The 23,697-nt window shown below is 48.8% G+C and overlaps 1 protein-coding gene across 2 annotated transcripts in view; it reads left to right on the top strand.

Annotated features, from left to right (window-relative positions):
* The first annotated feature begins 8,290 nt into the window (after positions 1 to 8,290).
* Positions 8,291 to 23,697, top strand: part of CELF5 (CUGBP Elav-like family member 5) — a 41,628-nt gene continuing 26,221 nt past the window's right edge. For both annotated transcript variants that reach the window (XM_064734468.1, XM_064734467.1), the window contains exons 1-2: positions 8,291 to 8,647; positions 15,137 to 15,219. In XM_064734468.1, coding sequence (XP_064590538.1) covers positions 8,359 to 8,647; positions 15,137 to 15,219 — 372 coding nt within the window. In that variant the 5' untranslated portion in view covers positions 8,291 to 8,358. The remainder of the gene's footprint in view (positions 8,648 to 15,136; positions 15,220 to 23,697) is intronic.

Here is a 23,697-nt window from a genome sequence, read left to right as displayed (position 1 = left end):
CTCTGAATATTTGAGAGTAGTTTGAGTCCTCCAGCTGCAGCATCAATTTCTGGTGTGTTACACTTAAGGAGGTGATGTTCCCTCCAGTCTAGCAGATTATTTCACCATTACTTTGCTGAGAAAAATAGGAAAATAATATCAGCAATGCTGCTGCAGCTTGAGTTGATGTGTGTAAAATTTGGCAGTAGTGGGCAAGAGTGAGCAGAACAGACCTGGAGCTTGTTCCTTGCTGTGGAAGCTGCCAGCCTTCAGTCTTCCAGGTGAGAAACTCCAAGTTCAGAGTGAAAAACTTCCACCCAGTCTGTTTAGCACAAAGAAAACACTTTTAGCTCTGTGTGGTGTCAGCAGTGAACTGTTAGCACTCCTGATGCAGTGCCAGAAGCCAGTGGAAACAACCTAAAAAAAATAATGAGGAGAGTTCATAAACCTGAGGGGCAGTTGGGATGGTTCATTGCTCTCTCCCACACAATATTAGTTTGTCCTGCAGTCCTTTTGTGTCTCTCTCCCTGGCTGCCATAAAAAGTAGTTTTTACAACAGATCAAAGAGTTTTTGCTTTTGATCAAAGTACACGTGCACTGAAACATAAATGCTCAAATCTGAGATAGTCAAATCCCAACTTCCTTATGGCTGGAGCAGAGTGCCCATCCTGGGACTGAGTTTAAATCCCAATTTCCTCATAGCTGGAGCAGAGTGCCCATCCTGGGATTGAGTTTAAATCCCAATTTCCTCATAGCTGGAGCAGAGTGCCCATCCTGGGATTGAATTTAAATCCCAATTTCCTCATAGCTGGAGCAGAGTGCCCATCCTGGGACTGAATTTAAATCCCAACTTCCTCATAACTAGAGCAGAGTGTCCATCCTGGGATTGAATTTAAATCCCAACTTCCTTATGGCTGGAGCAGAGTGCCCATCCTGGGATTGAATTTAAATCCCAATTTCCTCATAGCTGGAGCAGAGTGCCCATCCTGGGATTGAATTTAAATCCCAATTTCCTCATAGCTGGAGCAGAGTGCCCATCCTGGGATTGAGTTTAGTTCCCACATTTTTGTTTCCTTGGGTAAATCAAGAGAGAAGCTTGCAAGGAGCCCCTGGAGCTGATCTGCACTGCAGCATAACTGATCAATTCAGTCACCAACACAAAGGCAGAAATCCAACAGGTGTTGTGATAAAATAAAAGTTCTCCACAAAATTGCAGAAGAGCTCTGTGTAGCTGATTCTTGTTGCCCTTTTTTTTTTACATATCCTCTTTTTTTGAGGAGTTTGCCTGACCTGTAGGGAAGAGCATGGAAAGCATTATATCCACATCCACACACTAGTGGCTGGCAGTTGATACTCCTAGCCAGAAATCCATTTTCTTTGCTATTTATCTGACTTCACCTGTTGTCCTGCTGCTGTTAAGAGTCTGCAGCTCACAAAAAAAGATTTTCCAGCAGGTTTTAAGTGAAGCTGTTAATTCCTTTTGTCCACTTCCACCTGCATGGGCACTATTGGGAATTGTTTGGGAGTAATTTGGATTATTGTAGTTCATCTCCCACATGAGAGGGGTTGGTTTATTGTTGGGAGAGAAGTAATGCTGTGCAATATGAACTCCACTCCTACTCAGTGCAGAGAAAACCCTGAAGCCAGGATGGAATTAGGTCTCACTATCTGTGGCTGGAAGTCACCACAGTCTATTCAGACATTCAAAACCACAGGAATACCCAAAATTGCTGTGGGGCTTGGTTTTGAGGGTGTTTTGTTTGTTTTAAATCTCATGCTCTTACATTGTTCATGGCCCAAGCCCAAATCCCAGGCTGCTCCTTAAACCCCATGTTTAAGCTGGGTTTTACATTTGATTTGGTCTTGACTCACCAATCTGAAATGCTGGGGCTGCTCCTGGATGTCTCAGAAAATTGGGCAGAATTTTTGAGTGTAGACTCCTGCTTGCTCACTTTAATCTGTTTAGTTTCTATTTGTAGTTACTGCATAGCAACTCCAAGGTTATAATCTGGAATATTTGCAGCTCAGGAAAATGATTTGATTTATCTAGCAATGTTAACTCAATTATTTATCTCTTGTGTGCCCTGAAGAAAAAATGTATATTGAGGTGAATATTTAAAAGCTAATAGAAAATTCAATGCAGTTGATTTACATATTTTAGGACTGTAAATGTAATAATATTTAAGTATTTTAACTTTGGGGTTTTTTTTTATTTGTTTGTCCCTTTTTCCCTTGGAAAATAAACCAAGTGAATAGGATTGGTGGATAGATTTGTCAGAGAACTATTTGCTCACAAAAATGGAATCTCCTTGCATTATTTGGAGGAATAGACACCTCTACAAAATGGGAGAAAATCTATGTATTTAAAAGCTTCATCCTGTCTAGTCAAAATAGTATGACAGAAAACATTTACACACTCCAAGCATGATTCCAGCACCTTGAGGTGAGCAAATTCCTGTTTATTCTGAAGGTTTGTGCTCATGTGAAGCAATTAAAGATTCTATGCAAAACAGCTTTGGGACTGTGAAAAACTGGTGACCTCAGCAGGCAGCACTGTGTGCTCATGGAGATTGCTGTGCCTCTGTCCTTCCCCAGTGCCTGTGTGAACACTGAACTATTTATTCCAATTATAAGCATTGCAAGAGATCTGTTCCCTGCGTTTGTCAGAGGTGTGGAGTGGCAGAAGGGGAGAGCTGGATGTGCACTCACCGTGGTGCTGAGTTCAGCATCACAACCCTGAGGGATTCTCCTTGGGAAACCCAGAACCAGCAGCATGTGGGGCTTTGTGATGTCCCCACAGTGACACAGGCAGCCCTGTGTCACTGGTTAATAAGAAATGACACAATCATCAGAAAGCTGAGTGGCATAAAATGTGTTGTCTTTCCTTGGAACCACTTCTTTCATACACTGATCAATACAGCTGGGCCTGATTGGTCATTTAATCAATACATTTCATCTGATTGGAAATCAGATATCCTCAAAATACATTTGAGGAACAGCTGAGGGAGCTGGGGGTGCTCAGCTTGGAGAAAAGGAGACTCAGGGGTGCCCCCATCACTCCAAACTCCCTGCAAGGTGCCTGTGCTCAGCTGGGCTGGGCTCTTTCTCCTGACAGAACCAGAGCACACAGCCTCAAGCTGCACCAAGGGAAATACAGGTTGGATATTGGGAAAAAAATACAGGTTGGATATCAGGAAAAGGTTTTTTACAGAAAGGTTGATAAGTTCTGCAATGGCTGCCCAGGGAGGTGGTGCAGTCCCCACCCCTGGGTGTGTTTAACAAAGCCTGGATGTGGCACTGGGTGCCAGGGTTCAGCTGAGGGGTTGGGGCTGGGTTGGATTTGATCTTGGAGGTCTCTCCCAACCCAGTGATTCTGGGATTGGCTAATTAACAAGACACCCTTCTCTGTGGGTTGCTGTTGGATTTCCCTTTTAGGAGAATGCTCTGTGGTGGTTTTTCCTCATGGTGTGTTCCCAAACACTCCTGCTCTACAGCAGCACTCAGGCAGCAGTCTACTCCAGGTCATGGGAAGGGCACACTAGAATATGAATCATTCAAAGGAACTGCTAATTAGGAGGCCTGTTAAATAGAAGGGAAGTTAAAGAATATCCCTTTCCCTGTGGCAGAGAAAAATGACAAACTACAGAAAGAATGGAGAGAGGATATTTTATGCTCAAGCTCTAAATGGATCCCACTCTGCAATCAGCTGCAGCAAGCACAGCCTCCCTCAGCAAGGCTTTTCCAGACCTTACAACAGCTTGCGTCTTCCATCTATTTTTGGTTTTTCTCTTGCCCTGGTTTCCATAGTATCTGAATGCTTCATGCTCTTAAATATATCTGACACTTGCAGCACCTTGCTGAAGTAGGAGGTACAAAGGGCTTTGCTCTTTGGAGCTGCTGGAGCTGGAATAGCCTGGGGATGTGTGGAAGATGTGGGGTGGAGTCCTGAGTGGAAAATGTGCTTTTCTAGAGGCTGGGTTTGTCATAGCAGGAGAAAAGAAATCCTCATAAAACTTCCAAACATGTGAAGGGCTCAGTGGTGTGGTGCTGGGAGCAGGGGTGGAGATGATGTGGTGATTGCCACACTCTCCTCTAATCCTCTCTGCTTTATTCAGGTGCCACATTTCTTTCTCTCAGGTTATGAGAACGTGAGGACAACAAGGTTGTGTCCTGAAGCCAGGTTGTTAATGTTGTGAGCTTATTCCTGTGGAATATTTTAAATAGAATATATAATAATATATTTTAATATATCTATAATATAATATAATATAATATAATATAATATAATATAATATCATATCATATAATATAATATAATATAATATAATATAATATAATATAATATAATATAATATAATATAATATAATATAATATAATATAAATAATATCATATAATTACAGCGTAATGGGGAGTAATGGCAAGATAGAGAATTTACCAAAAAGAAAGAGATGAGTGAGAAGCAGATGCTGTAAGGATGACCCCAAGATTCCAGGAATGCTTTTTCTTTTTAAGGGGTACCCAGATGACAGCATGTGACAGAAATGACCATCTCTGTGCTCCAGGAGTGTTTGGGGAGCAGGGGGAGAAGCCAGATTAAATCATCACAGCTCAATATCTTTGCTGATTAAAACCAGGTCCAAACTGAACTCAATCAGCTTAATTGAGTATTGCAGGATTGTAGAGCTGAGGAGTTGCCTCTGATGATTTGGGAAAGGACAGCCCTGTGCCATTCTTTCCTGACCAACTTCCTTTCAAGCATTGGAATAAACTGCACACAACCCAAACTTCTTCCACAAGGTGGTGTGTTTTTATTTGTTTATTTGGGTTTGGTTTTGTTTTTGAAATCAATCCTCACAGAACAGCTGCTTTTGGTATCTGCACAAAGATAGCTGGAATCTGTGATGGTCACTTCCAATTCACCCACTGTGACAATTCAGGTCAAAAAAATCTCCAAACCTCAAAACTTAGTTAATTTTTGGGTTCTTGCAAAGTTAAAATGTTAAAACTCCCTGTCTGGTTGGTAATACAGATATTCAGTGAAAGCTAAACAGCAAGGTCTTGGTGGACAAGAGAGGATAAAAGCTGATGGCAAGTTAAATCCTTTTGCACAGGATATTTTTCTCTTAGGCTGGCAGCCTGGCTGCAGAATCTTTTACACCAGACAAGAAGCAATCACATTAGAGGGATAACTTTTATCTCCCTGAGATACTGTCTTATTGCTTGGATATTTCCTGCCAGGACTGTCCTACCTAGTCCTTGCCTTTTCTGCCTGGGGAACAAATAGGTAAGGAAAGGCAGATTGTTTTAAAGGACCTTTTTTTCTTCCCCTCCCTCCCTCTTTTTTTTTTTTTTTCTGGGCTGTGGTGAGGATTTTCTGCCTTAAATGGTGTCTCCTAGGTGATGTGGAAATTCAGAGCTCCAGCTTGTATTTTCTCCATCCCTCACTGCATTTAGGAGCTGGAAGGACTAGGCAGGCACTCCTAAGGCAAAATGTACCTGGCTGCTCCTGCACCCTTTGTTTGAGCCCTTGAGACTGGACCTCTTCACATTTCTTCTTAAGCTGCCCCATCTAAATACAAATATTCATATTCCACAAGAAATTGAATTCAAATTCATATTCCAGGCAAGTCTAGATGTGTGTAAGGAAAATATTTTGGGTGTTTTTCACTAGCACACATCTCTGCAAAAGAGAAATTTGTTGGGTATACAATGTGGTTTTCTTCTAACAATTCTTTTTTGAAGCAGCATCTCAGGTTTGGGCAGAATCTGTTCCCTCATCCCCTGGGAATTGTGCATCTGAACTCTGTTGTGTTCTTCCAAGCATTCTTGTGTAGACTCCATGACAGATGCAACATGTTTCTTCTCCCTCTGCACAGGTGACCTCTCATTTCCCTTTTTCTCTGTCTTGGTGCTAAGATTCCTTTTATTTTCCCCTTAATCTTGTTATTCTGGTATATAATTCTCTGTCTGGTGCTGATTGACAGCTGTTCTGTTTTTCATTTACCAGCAGCATTTTCGTGTCTGTTGTTCTTTACTGCAGTCAGGGTGGTTTTAGTATGTCCATTCATGGACTCCAAAAGAGACTGGATTTATCTTTCCTTCTAAACAGACATTTTCTACCCGAGGCACTGAGTCCCTTGAGCTGTAACAAAAGCCTAGAGCAGCTTGTGCTGCAGCAGCTGATGAGAAAAAGCAAGCTAGGCATGCAAAGGTGCCTGAAAACTTGACTTGCTTAGGTGTGATTCATCCAAGGTGAGGATTGCTGCTGTTGCCATAAAGCTCTCTTGTTTTAGACATTGCCTTCTCTGCTTGCAGCTGTTAAAAATGAGAACAGCTTGACTTGCCATAGGCTTCCTAGCTGATGCATCTGTGCCTTCCAAAGAGATGGCAGAACCCTGGCAGCCTCTGCAGGATATGTCAACAGAAAGTTTGACCGGTGTGGGGGGGGGGTTAGGGTGAATTTTAGGGGTGGTAACACCATCAAACACAAGACAGCTCTCCAGCCTTGCAGCATCCCTGGGTTCAGAGCAAGCTGCAGAAATCTGCAGGCTTTTGTGAGTCCATTCCCATGAAAAGCCTGGATGCAAATCCCAGGCTCTTGCTGGCCCTCGGTGAGTGTTCTTGCAGCTCCACACACAGCTGGGCATGACAGGCAGTGCTGCAGAGAGTGAAGAGGAATCCCCAATCCCTCTGGCTCTGCCTCTCTCCTTCTTGCCATGACTTCAGCCTGGGAGCCAGGTGGGTGCTCATACACCACCAGTATAACAGATAGATAGATAGATATAGATATAGATATATAATATCCATTCTTCCCTCTGCTCTGTAGGATTGGGCTCCCTCTTCCCCCCAGGTAACACATCCCCCTTTTTCCTAACCTGCCTTTTCCTGCTGTATCTCCCGGTGAAGAGGCCTAGGTAAAATCACACCTGAGAGATCTGGGTAGGGTTTGAGGCTCTGGCATATAGGGAGAGGATAGGAGGAAGGATGGGATTTGGGGAGCAGGCTGGAGAATGCTGAATTGGGCTGCAGAGGAGCACAGAGCTGTGGCTGCCCTGGTTATGTTGTGCTGTGGAGTAGGGTCACCTCTCCGCTCTCTGCTGCCCTCCCTGAGCAGGATCCAGGGCAGGAGAAAAGGGAAAGGCAGAAAGCTCTCAGCAGAGACTGCACAAGGGGAAGCAAGGCCAGGCTGTGTCTGCACCAGGTCCTCTCACAGGCACAGCCTGGCATTGCTCAGAGCAGCCGAGCACCTGACTCTGCCACAGCTCTCTCCGCAAACAACCCAGCCAAACCCCCTCCCTCCTCCCAGCGTTCATCCTCAGGGACACTGGGGCAGCATGACAGGCTGAAATGTGTGCTGTGACGACAAAAGCCGTGCACGCTGCTGCGGAGGGAATGCTCCGTAGGAGATGCAGGCAGCGTGTGGCTGTGGGCGGCGGAGCGGGGCTGGGCTGCGTCCCTGCAGCTCCCGATGGAGCCTCGGCTGTGCCTCAGCGTCAGCCTGGCGTGACAGAGGTGGGGCACGGAGGTGACACAGCCCCGAGGCCACCTGAGCACTGACATCCCCTCAGTGCCTTACAGCATCTGGCAGAGCTGGAGGAAAGCGGTGGGAGAGCGATGCAGAGCCTCCCTCACACCATGAGGGAGAGCCGGTCCCCTCAGCAATAATGGCTGCTCCAACCAACATGGATACACAACCTGACCATCTGGCACGGTCTGACACAGAACCGGGCTGGGGATCCTCCACCCAGCCCCAGACAGGAGAGAGCTGAGCTGCTTGGAAATAAGGGGACTTTCCCTAGAAAGGCAGGGACAGACAGACAGAGAGAGAAGCCTGCCCGGGTTTGTAGAGCTGGGGCCGTGTGTGGCTTCCCCTTCCAGCTTAGCCCCCTCCAGCCCCCGTGCTCGCTGCTGGGTCACGGCTGCATTACAAAATTTTCAGCTTTAAATAATCTCTTCGCCTCCAGACCCTTATGCTGAGGCACCAAGAAAATGGGCCGAATGCTAATTTCTGACACGGATGTGGAGCGGCTCTGCCTTCGTGGGTGCTCTGAGCTCTCCCTTGCTCCCAGGGCCCTCAGCGCTCCTGGGCCCTAAAAGCACAAAGGGGACGGGCATTGCAGCGATCACTGCCGCCTTGTTGCCTTCACCACCCTCTTGTCCCAGCCGGTCCTGAGTGACCCCCCCGGGTCGCTCCCGGGGGTCTCCGGTGCCGTCCCCGCTGCCCCCCGTTCGTAAGGGGGCGCGGGGCGCGGCAGGGGGCGCTGTGGCGCGGCTCTTTGTGGCGCCGCGGCGGCGGCGCTGGCGGCGGGGCCGTTCCCGCCGCGCTGCCTCCCCCGCCCGCCCGCCCGCCCGCCCGCAGCCGCGCCGGGCGCGGGGCATGGCCAGACTCACCGAGGGCGAGGCGAGGAGGCAGCCGCCGCCGCTCCCGCCAGCGCCGCAGCCGCCCCCGCCGCCGCCGCCGCGCCGAGCCTCCCCCATGAGCAGCAGCGGCGGCGCGGAGCCCCCGGCGCAGCCCGACAGCATGAAGGACCTGGATGCCATCAAGCTCTTCGTGGGGCAGATCCCGCGCAACCTGGAGGAGAAGGACCTCAAGCCGCTCTTCGAGCAGTTCGGCAAGATCTACGAGCTCACCGTGCTCAAGGACCGCTACACCGGCATGCACAAGGGTGAGCGCGGCGCGGCGCGCACAAAGGGGCGGCGGGCCCCGGGTCGCTCCACGCGTGACCCACCGCGGTGTGCTGCTCTCCCACAGCCCCGCGTCCCTCAGCGGGGACTGGCAGCCCCGATCCGCTACCCGGGAACGCGTCCGCATCCCCAGCGCCCACGGGCGGGGTCTCCATCCCTCGGCCCCTCCGGCAGCCCCGGGCCTGTGGCCCCGCGTGGGGTGCGGTGACAAAGGCGGCGATGGGCAGCGCGGGCCGGGCCGAGGCTGCCGCGGAGCGCGGGGGCCGCAGCGGGACCGACCCTCGCTGGGCCGTCCCCGAGGGGGCTCACACCGAGCCCGGGCACGGCTCCGGCGCTGCGGTTCTAAAATCCGTGCAACAAAGAATATCGGCCGCGAACGTGCTGCTGTCAGTGGCGTGTGGGGTAGGTGAGGGGCCTCGGTGATGGCACACGGGGAGATGAGGGGTCTTCCATCGCTGAAGGAGGACCTTGAATGGGTGCTGAAAAGTTTGAGGAGGCTCCTTTAGCCTCGCTTATTGTTGTGTTTTTACGCTGAAGAGGTGCCGCGTTCGGCGTGGCGGCTCCCTTCGGTGGAGCGGCTCTACCCCACCCCAGCAGGTGTTTGGGATCTTGTGACCAGCGCGGCTCCAGCCAGGAAAGGAACTCACGGAGTTGTTTGCTGGAGGATCCCAGGGGGTGATGGCAGCATCGCTCCCTGGCGCAGGTAGAACAGCCTGCAGGGAGCCGACAGTGAGTGCCCTGAGAGCTGTCGGTGCTCAGCATGGACTGCTGTGCCCTAAAATGATCTGTAGTGGGGCCATGTGTTGGTGCATGCTGGAGGGAGTGTGCAACGCTCAGTCGTGATGCTTCAGATTTAGGAGGAAGGGTAGGAAAAATCCAGTGCCTTGGCAACGTGAACCGTTCTAGACTGAACGGAGAGGGAAGAGGACAAGAAAAAAACAAGTGTATTTTCAAACAAAAGGCCAAATCTAACTCTTCAGCACAAAAGGAAAACACTTTCTCATTGAAGCCCGTGGGGGCTGGGCTGGCATGAATTTAGGTGAAGGAGTGTGTCTGGTTGTGAGTGAAAAACGAGGATGCCATGTGCTTGTGTGCAAGGAACTGCATCCAAACCTGCTGCCAGGGGCTGGTGAGTTGCAAGGTTTCAAACCCAGCAAGGAGGAGAATGGGCCTAAGGCAAGAGACAATTGCACATTTCATTCCAGTTGACATCTTAAATATAGACTGTGTGGTCTGAGGTCAGCTTCCAAGCAGGAGACAAATTCTAGGGATCTGCTTAGGTATGGAAATTAGAGGGGGCAGCAGTGGTATTAGCCAGATGTGTGTGATATTAACTTGCTGTTAAAAGCAGGATTTCTGCAGCAAGATAAATACATCCTTTGGGTTCTAACATTTTATTTGAGTGAATGTGGGTGTTGTTGGTCAGGGGTTCTGTCCAGAAGATGCTGTTGAGATGTGAGGTTGTCTGGGTGTTTTTTGGGGTTTATTTCCAGACCTCTTCAGCTCCCTATGCCCCTCCCTGTCCTGTTTTGTACCAAGTGAGAGGCTGGGATTCCTTTCCTGGTGCCATGAGTTTGCATGCAGATCCTCAGCCTGTTTTGGAACAGCCTCTCCAGAGAAGTCATCCCTTGACAAGGAAGTGTGTGGGGGTTTATCGTGCAGCCAGGGAACGGATCCACAATCCAGCCCACCCTGGTGCCTGCTCACTCTCATTTACCAGCTCTGGCTGCAGTGCCTGTGCTCCACGCTCATCCTGGTGAGGAGCTGCTGCTGGCATCTGCAGGCCTGCAAGGTGCCAGGCCTGACCCAGGAGCTGCAGTGTCACAGCACTGTCACAGCCCCCAAACTGGGGACGCTTTGGCTGCAGTGAGCACAAGCCACCTTTCTGGGGCAGTTCTAACAGCAGACTCAGTTTTCCCTCCCCACCTTCCTGATCTGCAGTGAGATCCAATTGACAGCTCACATGCAGCTTCCATCTGCTTTTTTTTCCCCTTTCTCTCCCCAAAGGGGAGGAAGCAGTTGTGTGAGAAGCCAGCACTGCTGGTGATGCCCAGCGTGTCCCCTTGTATTCCCCTGCAGGAATATGGAGCTGAGCAGCCACCTCTGCCTCCAGGGAGCAAGAAAGGGTGGAAAAGGCCTGCCAGGGGCTGGAGGATGTGAGTTGGGCTGCAGCTCCTCTATGGGTGCTGAGAATGGATGAATTTGGTGGAGGCAGAGGAGAATCTTAGAGATTTAAAAATAAGAGCCCTGCTATTTTCATGGTTTTGTTAGTACCTGACTAGTCATGTCTCAGCAACCTGGCTACTGGTAGCTGATACTGTTCCAGCCTAATATTATTCATGAGGCAGTTTTTCTATTTATGTTAATCACAGATCCATTTGCATGTTAATGGCAGTGTTTGTCTCAAAGCTAATATTTTCATGGGAAGAGAGGGGAGGTGTTTGAACAGGCTTTTGGAATGGGTCAGGGGAGGCTGAGTGGGCAGAATCAAGTGGAAATTTTTTGGCCTTGTGTTCCAGGATTAGGCAGAAGGCATTTCCTTCACAAGTGTCAACTGGATGGGTTTCCTAGGAGTGCTCATGGGAGGGAAAGTGGAGCCATTAAGGAGTGTGAGGTGCCAAAATGAATTGCAGGGAAATATTCAGCAGGGGCAGGAGCAGCCCTCTCCCAGTGTGTGGACAGATAGGTGGATTTTCCAGAGGGATACAGAAGGATACAACACCACCCTCAGCCCAAGTTGCCTCCCTGGCAGCCCAGTTTTGACTCAGCTTCTGCAGCCTTGTAGATTAGCTCCCCACTGACTCCTCACTTCCCCTGCTGAAGTGTTTAATGTGATTTCTGATGCTAAGCAGAATCTCGAGATCCCTCCCTCCTGCACACCAGCAGCCTTTTCTTGCTCAAGGCTTTAGACTGCTGATGTGTGGAGTAATATTTAGGATCTGAAGGGACTGTAAATTCCAGAGTCAATGTGTAGTTTGTAGGGAGGATCAGGCTCTGAATATATATATTATTTTTTATGCAGTCTCTTTCAAGTGAAACTAGGCTGGGTTCTGCCTTCAGGGAGCTGGAAACCCTCTTGGAGCCCATGGAAGTAGGGTGGTACCACCAACACTGGTTTTCTAATAGATTCGAAGGCCAGGTCACCAAAGCCTCAAACAGCAGGTGGAATTGGGTATCTGTGTTTGAGGCTTTGGTGACCAGGCCTTCAAATCTGTCAGAAATAAATTATAGAGGTTATAGAGTTTGGTCTCTCTGGTGGGACAACACTGGTGGGACATAGAGGGATTTTTGGCAGAATGATGGGGATGTGGCTTTGCAGAGAGACCTGGCTTTGCAGGCAGTGCTCTGGGTGCTGTCCTGCATCCCTGTGCTGGGAATGGATCATTGGCACTGCCTGGAACCTTCCAGGCTGACACTTCTGAACACCCTGAGCGCTTTCTAACACCACGTCCTGTGTCTCAGCAGGCACAGCTGCCTTGGTGTGAGAAGTGCCCAAAGGGGCCTGAGCCTGTCTGAGCTGGCTGTTAAATAAAGCAGGAAATGTGGAAGTGAGAAAGCCCAGTGAGAGTGACAGGCCCTCTGCACCTCTGCACATCTCTTCAGATCCTTGGGTGGCTCTGTCAACTCAAAGTTTTAGGAGCCCAAAGAACCCATGAAGGACAGGGTGAGCAGAATCCTGTCCCAGCATCCCAGGAGAGGCTGCACAATAGATAATGGCTCTTCAGGAAGGAAGTTTATTTCCCCCAAATATTTATTTACACAATTAGAGCACAGTGTTTCTGCCAAACCTTTTCCTCTGTTTCTGACCAGGGCTTTGCAAAGAGAATGGAATTGATAACCTCCAAAACACCTGGTTGTGGAAGGCAGTAATCATATTTTCCAACATCTTTATCTCCCTCCTTTCCAGAGCCAGTGCAGCTTCCCAGGTTGCTGCAGTTGGGGAAGTAGGAATGAGAGGAATGTCCTCAAAGCTTAGAGACATGGAGAGCAGTGGACCAGGCTGTCCTGTACCTGCAGCCCCAGTCCAGACAGGACTTCAGAGGCTGCCTGAGTGCTGCTCCATGCTTGAGTGAGGAGAAGGAGCACAAGTGGCTTCTGCTGAGCAAATCCCCACCCCCTTGGAAAGCAGAGCAGCAGTGGGGATTGCATTTGGGTTGGAGTTGGAATGAGGCATCTTCAGGCCCCACAGTTACAGGGTGTTTCTCTGGAAGGTGCTGCCTCTTGGTAGCTGAGCTGCTGAAAGGTGAGCAATGTTTCTGCCTTTGATGTAGGGAAGGACCAGAGGGCTCTAGGGAGGGGATTCAGGGCACTTTGTCATTGCTGCTGGTGGACCTAGGTGTTGCTGGCCTTTCCAAATCCCTGATCTGGCATATGACACTTCCCTGTGTGAGGAGTGTCTCTCCTTTATCCCACTAAATGATGTGCCTTTGTCCAGTTCTCATTTTCAGCTTGTCCTCCCATGGATTGGCGTTTTTGAGGGTGCTTTCCCTCAGTTTTGCCATTGCTGAGCACAGGAATATGGGAATTAGGGTTTGCATGCTTCATGTGGACATAACTCTGCTCCTATCCTGAGTTTTCTGAGGTTGATGGCTGATGCTCCTGAGGCAAGAATAGTGCCTTCACTGCACGTGGGCATAGTACCAATGCATTGAAGCTTTTAGTGGAATAAATTGCTTATTTCCAAGTGCTGACTTGGGAGTTTTGTGAGCTAAACCTGGCCCAAATTATCTCAGAATTCTGACTCTTGTATGACTTGCAAAGTAGCAGCCTGGAGCAGCAGGTGGAATTGGGTATCTGTGCTTGAGGCTTTGGTGACCAGGCCTTCAAATCTGTCAGAAATAGATTATAATCTGTCAGAAATAGGTTATAGAGTTTGGTCTCTCTGGTTATAGAGCTGCTTTTGAGGTTTGATGTCAGAGCAGTCCATGGGAAGAGTGAAAGCTGAAGGGAGCTTTTAGAGCCAGCTGCCTTTGCCAGGAGCAGGGAAGTTTACCTGCATTTTTCCTGACCTCACTATATTTGTTAAATTACCTCTTGGTCCCACGTTTGACTTTGGTGCAGCCCCAAAAATGGACAATAAGCCCCAGCCTGATTGCCCATTCAAAACCTGGGCAATGAGGAGCTTTCATGAGCTCTCAGAAGATACCTAGTGCTTGTGTGCTGTTTAGGGAAGGTTTTTTTCCCCTAGCAAGAGGTGTGAGGACAGATGTGAGTGTGAGGACAGATGTGTCAGGACAGATGTGAGTGTGAGGACAGATGTGAGTGTCAGGACAGATGTGATGTGCTTACCTGCAGCAGTTCCTTGGAGCTGGGATGGAAGAGCAGGATAATGGTGTTGCTGTGGTTGGGATTGTCCTGAGGAGCTGGGGTGGAGGGGAGAGAGGTGCAGGCAGTCCCTGCACCACCTTTGGGTGCAGCTCATGGAGAGCTGAAGCTTTGGGGTACCCCAAGCCAGGCACAAGAATGTAGAGGCAGAAAAATGAGCTTTTCTGACCATAACAATGCATCTGCAGCCCCAGCACAGCAGTGAGGACAGGGATATTCATCAGCCAGGCAGAGGGACTCATCCTGCCTCTGCCTGGGATGTGAAATGCCACTGTGGATAGGAGGGGCACGAGTGAGGGGGTCAGATGCATTCTGAGTCTATTCTCCAGTGCTTTGCCTACCCTCATCTGAAACAACTCAAGTGACAGAGCTCCAGGCACTTCCCTGGGGAGATCATTCCACAGTCTAAATCTCTTTCTGCTAGGAAATGTTTCTTGATAACCAGCCAGATTTTTTCCTTTGCTTATTCTTAGCATCAGAGCACCCAAAGATGATCCCTCTTCTTCCTGGAGGGGCTACAACTCCTCCCCCTCCTCCCTTGGCTCCAGCTTTCGTCTGAGGTGTTGAGTCATATCTTGACTGAGAATGTCAGGATCTGGCCTTTTCTCTGTGCTTTTTGTCTGGCTTCTTAGGCTGGCCCTTGCAGAATGCAGGATGCTCTGCTGGGCTCTGTATTGTCCTTGTGTACTTTGGTGGGTGTTTGTGTGCATCACACAGGGCCAGGCCTCTCCTGCCACAGCTCCCTGATTTGTCATCAATCTGGATCATGGAGCTTTTGTATAAGCCTAAAATCCCAGATACTTCTCTTCTTTCCTTGCTGCTTTTCTTCTTTTAATCAGTAATCATGCTGGTCCTTGCCTCTGTCCTGATCCTCGTGTTTGGGGCTGTTTGTGCCACAGACAGGCTCAGCTTTCCTTTTGCTCCCCCTTTGTGTCACCTTGTTCAACACCTGTGTCAAGCCCCTTTATTCACTGGGACCCTTCTCCACCTCTTAACAGACTTCAGATGTGGCCTGCCAATCCTTTCACGTTGTTTCTTTGTCTTTTTTTTTCCCCCTGGAGCTTTAGACACATCCAAATTATGTAACATTTGTGTTGATGTTCATCTGCAAGTGCCTAAGTTGACACTGTGTGTATCTGCTGCAGGTTGTGCATTCCTCACGTACTGTGCCAGAGACTCTGCCATCAAAGCCCAGACAGCCCTGCATGAACAGAAGACTTTGCCAGGGGTAAGTCCCAGTGAATTGTGTGAATTGTCTGCAGTTGCTGTGGGCAGGATGATGGGGAATTTTCAGGGGAGGGAATGAGGGTGAGAAGTGGCTTAGATCAGTTTTCCTGCTTGTGGAAGAGAAGGGTGTTTGTTTCAGGGATAAGGGAGTGGAAGCACAGCACTGCTCCTCAGAGCTGCTGCTTTTCTGCTTTTTTTCCTGTTTCTGTGCTGCTCTTTTCCCTCTGTGGTGTGGCAGCACTCCTTCAGCTTTCTGTCCCTGTGGGCTTTGGGGTGAAGTGTGTGGGTGCACAGTGGGCACTGCTGAAAAACTCCCACAAGATAAAATACCAGAGCCTTTTTCCAGGTGTGCAGAACCTCCTGGTGCATCCAGTTCCACTCTGCCATTGCCCTGCAGGGTGCCTGGATGGGGCTCTGATGCAGTGGCTGAATTGGATCAGCCTCTCAAAAATAAAATACACACTTGCCACAAGCCATTGTTTGGAAGAGAAATGAGTTATTTATAGGTGAGAGAAGTTCTGCTGGTCTGTTCCTGGGTCTTGCTGGTTTGGGAGCAGAGTTCAGTGGGATTTGAGGGAGGCTGGGCCCTGTGGATCAGGTCCCTCCTCTGCCTCCCTGGGACCTGCTGGAGAGCTGGATTGTTGCCCTTCCCATTTTGGTGTGATTTAAGAGCTTTGACTGGGCAGTTCCCTTGCTGTACTGAGGGGGTTGATCAAGCACATTGAAAGGATTCATTTGGAGGTGAGTAGGAGGAGGAGTTGGGTACTTATAGATAGAAGCTCACAGGAGGCCCTGAGTGCTCAAGGCAACAGAATAATTAATGTAAACCAGGGGTCTCTGGAGGGTGGTTAGGAATTCTTAACCATAACATTTTTTCTTTAACCCATACAGGTCCAAAGAGCTTCTCTCACCTCTCCCAGCTGCCCTCAAGACCTCCACACACACACACACATCATTTTCTATATTTGTTTATCTCTGCTTTTTTGGCATGGGCTGGAAAATGCATGTGACTTAATTATCACTTAACAAGGTCCTTATCTCAGGCCAGCCAGGGGGAAGAGTACAAATAACCAGCACAAATCTGCCTGAGATATTTTTGTGTGGTGGGAAATGGTTGGATTTTTAAACTAAACCTCATGTGTTGGTCCAGGGCAGAGCTGACAGTTCTATAAGAACAAGTCAAAGGATGGAGGAGCAGTTGAGAAGAGTCATTTTAATGCAGTGGGGAAGTCAGATGTGTCTCTGAAAAATTATTCATGGGAGTTTTGGTGCATTCAAGGCAATCTCAGGTTTGCTACAGTTCTACATGGGGGATTTGTTGCTTGTTTCACTGTGTTCTCTGCTGTCTGTGCTCTCAGGGGTTGTAAGAACTGCATGGAGCAGTGTTTAAAGCAGCAATTTATCTATGATGTGGTGATCTAAAGGCTTTTTATGTTAAGGGAGGTGTAAGACACTGCCTGGGAACAGTAAGAAATCTGTGGTAGGTGAGTACTTTTGAACATCCTTGTCTGGAGACAGTTAATGAGCAGTGTGGTGTAATTATGTTTCAGGATTAGGATGAAGATGAGCTGTGCTGCATTTGGAGCTATTTTCAGGCTGCCAATATAGCACTTCATCACATTTAGTTTCTCTTTTGTTCAGTCCCTCAGTGACCAAGAAGGCACAATTCTCTCTCTCTTTTTGGGCATGTGGAGATGTTGCTTGGCATGGCCATGGGCTGGGTGAGCTGAGGTGACTTCCAGCCATGGTTTGGTTTGGTTTGGTTTGGTTTGGTTTGGTGGCATCACCTGTCCTTGTGGGCAGCCCTTTGGAAATGAATCACACACAGCAGAGCCAGGCAGTTCTTCCCTGTTTTAGGAACAAGGATGTAAAATTTCATCTCTGTTTATTCACATCTGGATCATCTCCTGGTGATCTCTGAGCCCATCCCCAGGAGTTCATCCAGGCCCCAGCACAGGGCAGGGACAGAAAGTTCTGAGCACACCACTGAGATTTCAGTCAATGGGCCACACTCTGATTTCTTGTGCATTTTACCCATATCCTTTCTCTGCATTGCACATAGCAGGAGAAGAAACAAAGCTGAAGGGTTATGAAGTGTAGGGTGACACAAATTGCCACCTGAGTGCATGACAGGAGGTTTAGAGACATCAGGGGATCAAACTGGCAGAGGAAGGATCTTGTGCTGATCCTACACTTGCTGTTGTACCACCAAGCAGCTGCAGATGCCACAAGCACCAAAACACCTTCCTTTGTTTGCCTCAGTGCAGGGAACTGTGCTTGAACTCAACACTTCATGGACCTGAATAGAGACAAATGAGATTTTTGGTAAGGACAGAGTTATGGAAATGCTCTGATATGGTTTTTCTGAGACACTCAGGCTGTGATCAGGCATCTGGAGCAGGATTTCTGGGTTCTCTTCCAGGCTGTCACTGGGTAGGTGTGGGCTCACAGAGGAGTTGCTGGGATCCTCCAGGTCTGATGCCAGCAATGTCAGCCCACCTGCAGGGCCATGAGTGCAGTGTAGCTTACCTAAGCTTTTATATATAGTTATATTTATATTTTAGGTTTTCCACATAAATCAGTAGGAATCACTGTTGTCTGTATTTATTCTTGTGGCATTTGGGGCAAGTTCTCTTTGTATGAGGTCAAAATTCTGTTTTGTCTCTGAATTTGAGTGCTGTTGGATATATGGTAACTGAATGGAATTTAAACTCTAAAAAGCTCATTTTTTAACAGTAAGGCTCAGCATCTTATCCTGAGGTAGACAGAATTTTGGCTTTTACATTCTTTTATATGGACCAATGTGCTCAGGGTGTAAAGGAGCAAGACTCTGATAGAACATCATGTTGGGGAGGACCTCTGAGATTATTGAATCCAACATTAACCCAGCACTGCCAAGTGCACTGAACCTTAATGTCCTTAAATGCCACATTTGATGGTGACTCAACCAGCCTCACCTGTACATAGTGTATTATCTAACACACCTGTGCTGCCCTCAGAGCTGCTGAATTGTTGAAATCAGGCCTTTAAGGCTATTTCCTAAATGTGGTGCCCTCTCCAGCTGCCAGCCAGCCCAGCAGTGCAGTGTTTCACCTTCTCCCCACTCCCTGCCTCATTGAAATGATATAATATCTCAATAACCCATGCCTTTGATTCGTGATTGTGCCTTCACTTTGCTGAGTTCTGAAAGGAATTGGAGAGGTTATTAATGACACACAGTGATCACACAGCAAGTTAAAGCCTCTTGCTAAGTGAAATTTGAGGGAAAAGCATGCAGCTTTTCAATATTTCGCAGAAACGCTTTATGTCTCTTTTCATTTGCAGCCAGACAGTTGCAAATTACATAAAATTGCTCCTGAAGAAGAAGAGGAAGAAGAATAGAGGGAGGAAGTGGAGGGGGGGAGGTTTAAAAAAGTAATTCTTTTGGCAAGGTACAGTTCCAGTTTTATTTCTATGCAGAACAAAGAAAGGCCTGCTGAAAGGTAGGCAAGTAAGTGGCAGAAATTGGTATTGATCCAAGCTGGGAATAAGGGCAGTTTAAGAGCAGTGATGAGGGTACTGAAATGTGGCTACATCATAGGGAGAACTCATGGATGCAGGGACACAGGAATGGAAAATTACAGAGAGCAGCAGCATGAGAGCAGACACAGGCTCTGGGAATGCACCAGGGGTTGAGATGCTGCAGCACTAATTCAGGTGGTTGGGCACCAGCGTCGTGCATGGAGCAGAGGGCTGTGTCCTGTGCTGGGCCATCTGGCAGCATCCACAGCCCGTGGTGGTGGCAGCAGGGAGCACAGGAGGCACTTGGGTGGAGAGGGCAGAGCATCTCATTCTTCCTTCCCCTCTCATTTCTGCAATACTGGTGTGAAACCAGCCTGGACCAGTATTTCTGAAAGTTTCAGGTGGTCTAAATGTTTGGTGAAGTTTGAAGCTGTGCCCTGCTCATTAATCTTTGCAGTTTGAACCCTTGAACAGGGCAGGATGGAGAAGTTTTTCCCATGTCCATGCTGCAGGTTTGAGAGACAATCCCATTGCTGAGAACCATGCAGACACAGAGAGCATGGCAAGGCTCTCATGGAAATGGCAGCACCAGGACATGAAGGTGCTGGACTAAAGTAGCTCCTGGGCAAGAAGCAGCAGCAGAAATGCCTGTTCAGAGGGAATTGAAAATACTTGTGCTGTTGAGGATCTAGCTGAGGTTTGAAGCTGTGCCCTGCTCATTAATCTTTGCAGTTTGAACCCTTGAGCAGGGCAGGGTGGAGAAGTTTTTCCCATGTCCATGCTGCAGGTTTGATAGACAATCCCATTGCTGAGAGCCATGCAGCATTATCAGTTAGAAATACAGAGAAATACATTTCCAGGCTATCTCATGGAAATGGCAGCACCAGGACATGAAGGTGCTGGGCTAAAGCAGCCCCTGGGCAAGAAACAGCAGAAATGTCTGTTCAGTGCAGAGAGAATTGAAAATACTTGTGCTGTTGAGGATCTAGCTGAGGTTTGAAGCTGTGCCCTGCTCATTAATCTTTGCAGTTTGAGCCCTTGTGCAGGGCAGGATGGAGAAGTTTCTCCCATGTCCATGCTGCAGGTTTGAGACAATCCCATTGCTGAGAGCCATGCAGCATTATCAGTTAGAGACACAGAGAGCATGGCAAGGCTGTCTTGTGGAAATGACATGAAGGTGCTGGGCTAAAGCAGCCCAGAAGCAGCAGAAGTGCCTGTTCAGTGCAGAGGGAATTGAAAATACTTGTGCTGGTGAGGGTTTGACTTGAGGGGCTGAGAACTCTCAGTGAGGCAAAGCCCACTGAAGTGCCTGCACTGAAGATGAAGCTGCCAAAGCAGACATTGCCTCCTGTTCCCTGTGGAATTGGAAAAACAGTGAAATTAAAGATCAGCACCCATTCCCACATGCTGACCAAGTGGACACGTTCAGGCTCTGTCCTGTGCACGAGGGCTCTTCCTTTCTCCAGAGGAATTGCACAGCCAGGCCCTGGCATCTCCTTGCAGCACAAAGCTTTGATTTTTGCCTCCCAGAGCTGGGTCTTCCCTGCTGGTCTCACTTTCCTGTGCTGCTGAACTCCCCTGTACCTGCACACCAGCCCACAGGGCTCCACATTCCCCCCTCCCTGGGGTCATTTGGGCTGGGAGCCTGCACACAAATGTTTGTGAACATGGATGTGGGTGGGATCACAGGATAATTTATGGTGCAAGAGACCCCTGGGGTCTGTGCTCAAACCCACTCAAAGCAGGGCTGACTACACCACATCACTGAGGGCCTTCTCCAAATGGGATTTTACTGTCTCCAGGGCCATCCTGCAGTCACCTGGGGCCTCTTTTCTCGTCTGCCAGCACCCCTAAAGGGAAACAGCTTATCTCCTATCAGCCCAGAGCAGGCTCAGGGGATTTATTTGGGGTTTGGGGTGGATTTTCCCGTGGGTGTGTCAGTATCCACGGAGGTTTTGCTCTGCTGGGATTGTCAGTGTTAGTGGTTGCCAAGGGAACTGGCACAGCCGCTCTGTGTGTGCAGAGAGAGGGTCCCTGTGCCTCCCCCCTCTGTTACATCACCAGAAATGGCTTTTCCTGGCCACTGCCATTACCTGCCATGGGGCAGGAGGAGGGAATGGTGCAGCACTGAACCTGCCAGCACAGCCAGGAGAGGTTTGTGCAGGCTCTGCAGAGCTGCTGCCCCTGGTTCTTCCCTTCTCTGCTTTTTTGGGGTCCTTGGAGGCTGCAGCTTGTGCACAGAGAACCCCTGAAGGTGCTCCCTGGACCAGTGGGAGAGGCTCAGGGTGCTGGGGGTCCTTTCAGTGGAGAGATCAAAGCCAGCTGATGTGCTCCCAGCTTTTCCCTCTGCAGCTTACTTGCATAATTTGGTGACCCATCTTACTGCTGCTTTTTGCAGGCCTTAAGCCCTGAGCATTCCTTGGGGCAATTCCTTGACAAATGTGGCAATCTCGGGCAAATCTCTGAAGCAAGATGCTGCAGCTGACACAGGACTGTGTGTCTGAGCAATTCCTTGGCAAATGTGACAATCTTGGGCAAATCTCTGAAGCAAGATGCTGCAGCTGACACAGGACTGTGTGTCTGAGCAATTCCTTGACAAATGTGACAATCTTGGGCAAGTCTCAAGCCAGATGCTGCAGCTGACACAGGACTGTGGATCTGAGCACCCAGCCATGCCTGAGTGTTGTCCCATGACAACATTCTGGAGGCCAGAATGATCTCTTGTGGTCTTGATGAACTTTCTAGAGGAGTTTTTGGGGTTTTCAGTTTCATCAGTCCTTCAGCAATCTCCCTTGCTTGTGCATAAAGATGTAGCTGAGCCTTGCAGGCAGAAGCTGTGTGGTTTGCACTCTGGGATTCACATCCTGCTTCTGCCACAGACTTTCTGCATGATCTTCATCACCACATGCCTCAATTCCTCCACCTGGAACACACACTGCTCATAATTATCCTTGTCTCCTCCATGGCAGGATTGAATGAGGTGAATTCATAAGCAGCCTGTAGAGCTGTGCCAGAACTTGGTGCTAATGTTGCTCATGTTTCTGTATGGGACAGCCCCTCTTTCTCAGGAAGGATGGTTCTCCTGGACAGGACTGAGGCACACTGAGATGTCACAGGGAAGATGCAAGCAGGACACTTGAGCACTGAGACTGGCACTAATCCATCCCCAGTCAGAAACAGAATCCAAATGAACAAATCAGCATTTAGATTTATGAGCTCTGCCCACTTAGAAGTGATTATGATCATTCAGGCAGGGCATTTTGAACTGGCCAGAGGAGGACAAGCCCACAATTTGTAAAGTGGAGAGCCTAGGACCTAATTCTGCCAGTGGCCTTGGATGCCTTTTGGTTTTTGCCATCCCAGAGGAGCCAGCCTGCATTGTGTGCTTTGTACACTCTGCTTCTGACCCTCTTAACACTCTGAGGTTCCCCTGCATTGCACCTTAGGGGCTATTTTACATCACTTACTTGTAATTAATAGAGAGGCTTGCCCTGCTGTCTCAGGGGGCTTTTTCCTTCCATCCAGCTTTTGCAATTTGAAAGCTGAAGAAAGGGGAATCTGGGAATCTTCTCCTTGAAGAACAGGGCTACCAGATTGCTGAGCTGACTGCCAGCTCATGCTGGGCACTGATTGAACATGGGGAGCCAGTTCACCTCCACAAGTCTTTATTTGGTGGTGAGAAAAGTGGTGCATTTTGGCTTTGGTGAGACCAATAGCAAAACTTCCTCTGATTTTAGGGTGCCAGGATGTTTGATGCCAGATTCTTGTTCTACAAAGGTGGGGAGCATTTCCTCAAAAGCAGAGGGGAAGGGTTCCCTGCTTCTCTGTGCTGCCCAAATCCTGGGATTTGGGTTTGATGTAATCCAGACACTTTCCCCAAGGCCTCTTAGGGAGGCTCTGGGGAAAGTCCCCAGGGCTGCAGTAACATGGGTTGGACTCGATGATCTTAAAGGTCTCTTCCAACCTAGAAATTCTGTGATTTTGTGATTCTGTGACCCTCCCTGTGGGTGTCTCCTCTCTGTTCTCAGAGGGCTGCACAGGACATGGCTGCTGTGTGATGCTCCTGAGCTTGGCTGCCTTTGCTTCCCACCAGGAACCCCCTCAGAAATCCAGCAAGGCTCCTGAGAGGGGCAGTGGTGCAGGCAGAGAAGCCTCGGTGAGAGCTGAGAGCAGGGACAGCTGTGTTGTGTATCCAGCCAGGAGGGAAATGGGAGGGAAAAGCTGGAGCAGGAGCTTTGCTGCCCATCTGGTGCCCAGTGCTGCTGCAGAGGATTTCCTGAGTGCACTGGGTCATGGAGCTGCCAGCCCTTGCAGTGCCAGCAGCAGTGGGTGAGGAGGACCCTGAGGTGTGAGGGACAGGGGACATTTGGCCCATGGTGTCCTGACAGCTTGTGCTAAATGTTAGTGTGATATTCTTAAGAAATGAAGGCTAATAATGCTCAGCTGAATAATTGAACAGGGAAGATGAAGCTCAGCTTGTGAGGCAGGTGCAGGCTCATGAATCATTTGCTGGAATTCTCCATCCTACACATGTGCTCACCTCTGTGTTCCTGTGTGGTAAAAGGCATCCATGTCCTTCCACTCTGGGAATTTAAGGCAGGCACATCCTGACAGCTGGGTATGTACAAATACAATTTTCTTATTCAGGTGTGCTCTCTGATTACTGAGCTGGGTATATATAAATACAATTTTCTTATTCAGGTGTGCTCTCTGATTACTGTGCAGCCTCAGGTGCTGACTGGAGGCCAGGAGAATTTGTACTTCCAGAAGTGGGTCCTCCACTGCTGTTCTTCTCTTTCTCCCTCAAATAAGAGAGGTAAAACTTGACCATCCCTACTGTGTGTCCTGTAGGGGACAGAGCTCTTTGTCTGAGACCTGTACACAGAATTTAGGGACAGTGCTTAAGGCCTTAAGTTGGTTTAGTTAAAGCTGCTGTGGACTCCCTATGTTTGAGAGGCCTTTGATAATTTGTTCATCT

The sequence above is a fragment of the Zonotrichia leucophrys genome, chromosome 28 (assembly GCF_028769735.1).
Source record: "Zonotrichia leucophrys gambelii isolate GWCS_2022_RI chromosome 28, RI_Zleu_2.0, whole genome shotgun sequence".
Classification (NCBI taxonomy): domain Eukaryota; kingdom Metazoa; phylum Chordata; class Aves; order Passeriformes; family Passerellidae; genus Zonotrichia; species Zonotrichia leucophrys.
Note: the sequence above shows the minus strand (reverse complement) of the source record. Positions and strands in the feature narration are given on the sequence as shown.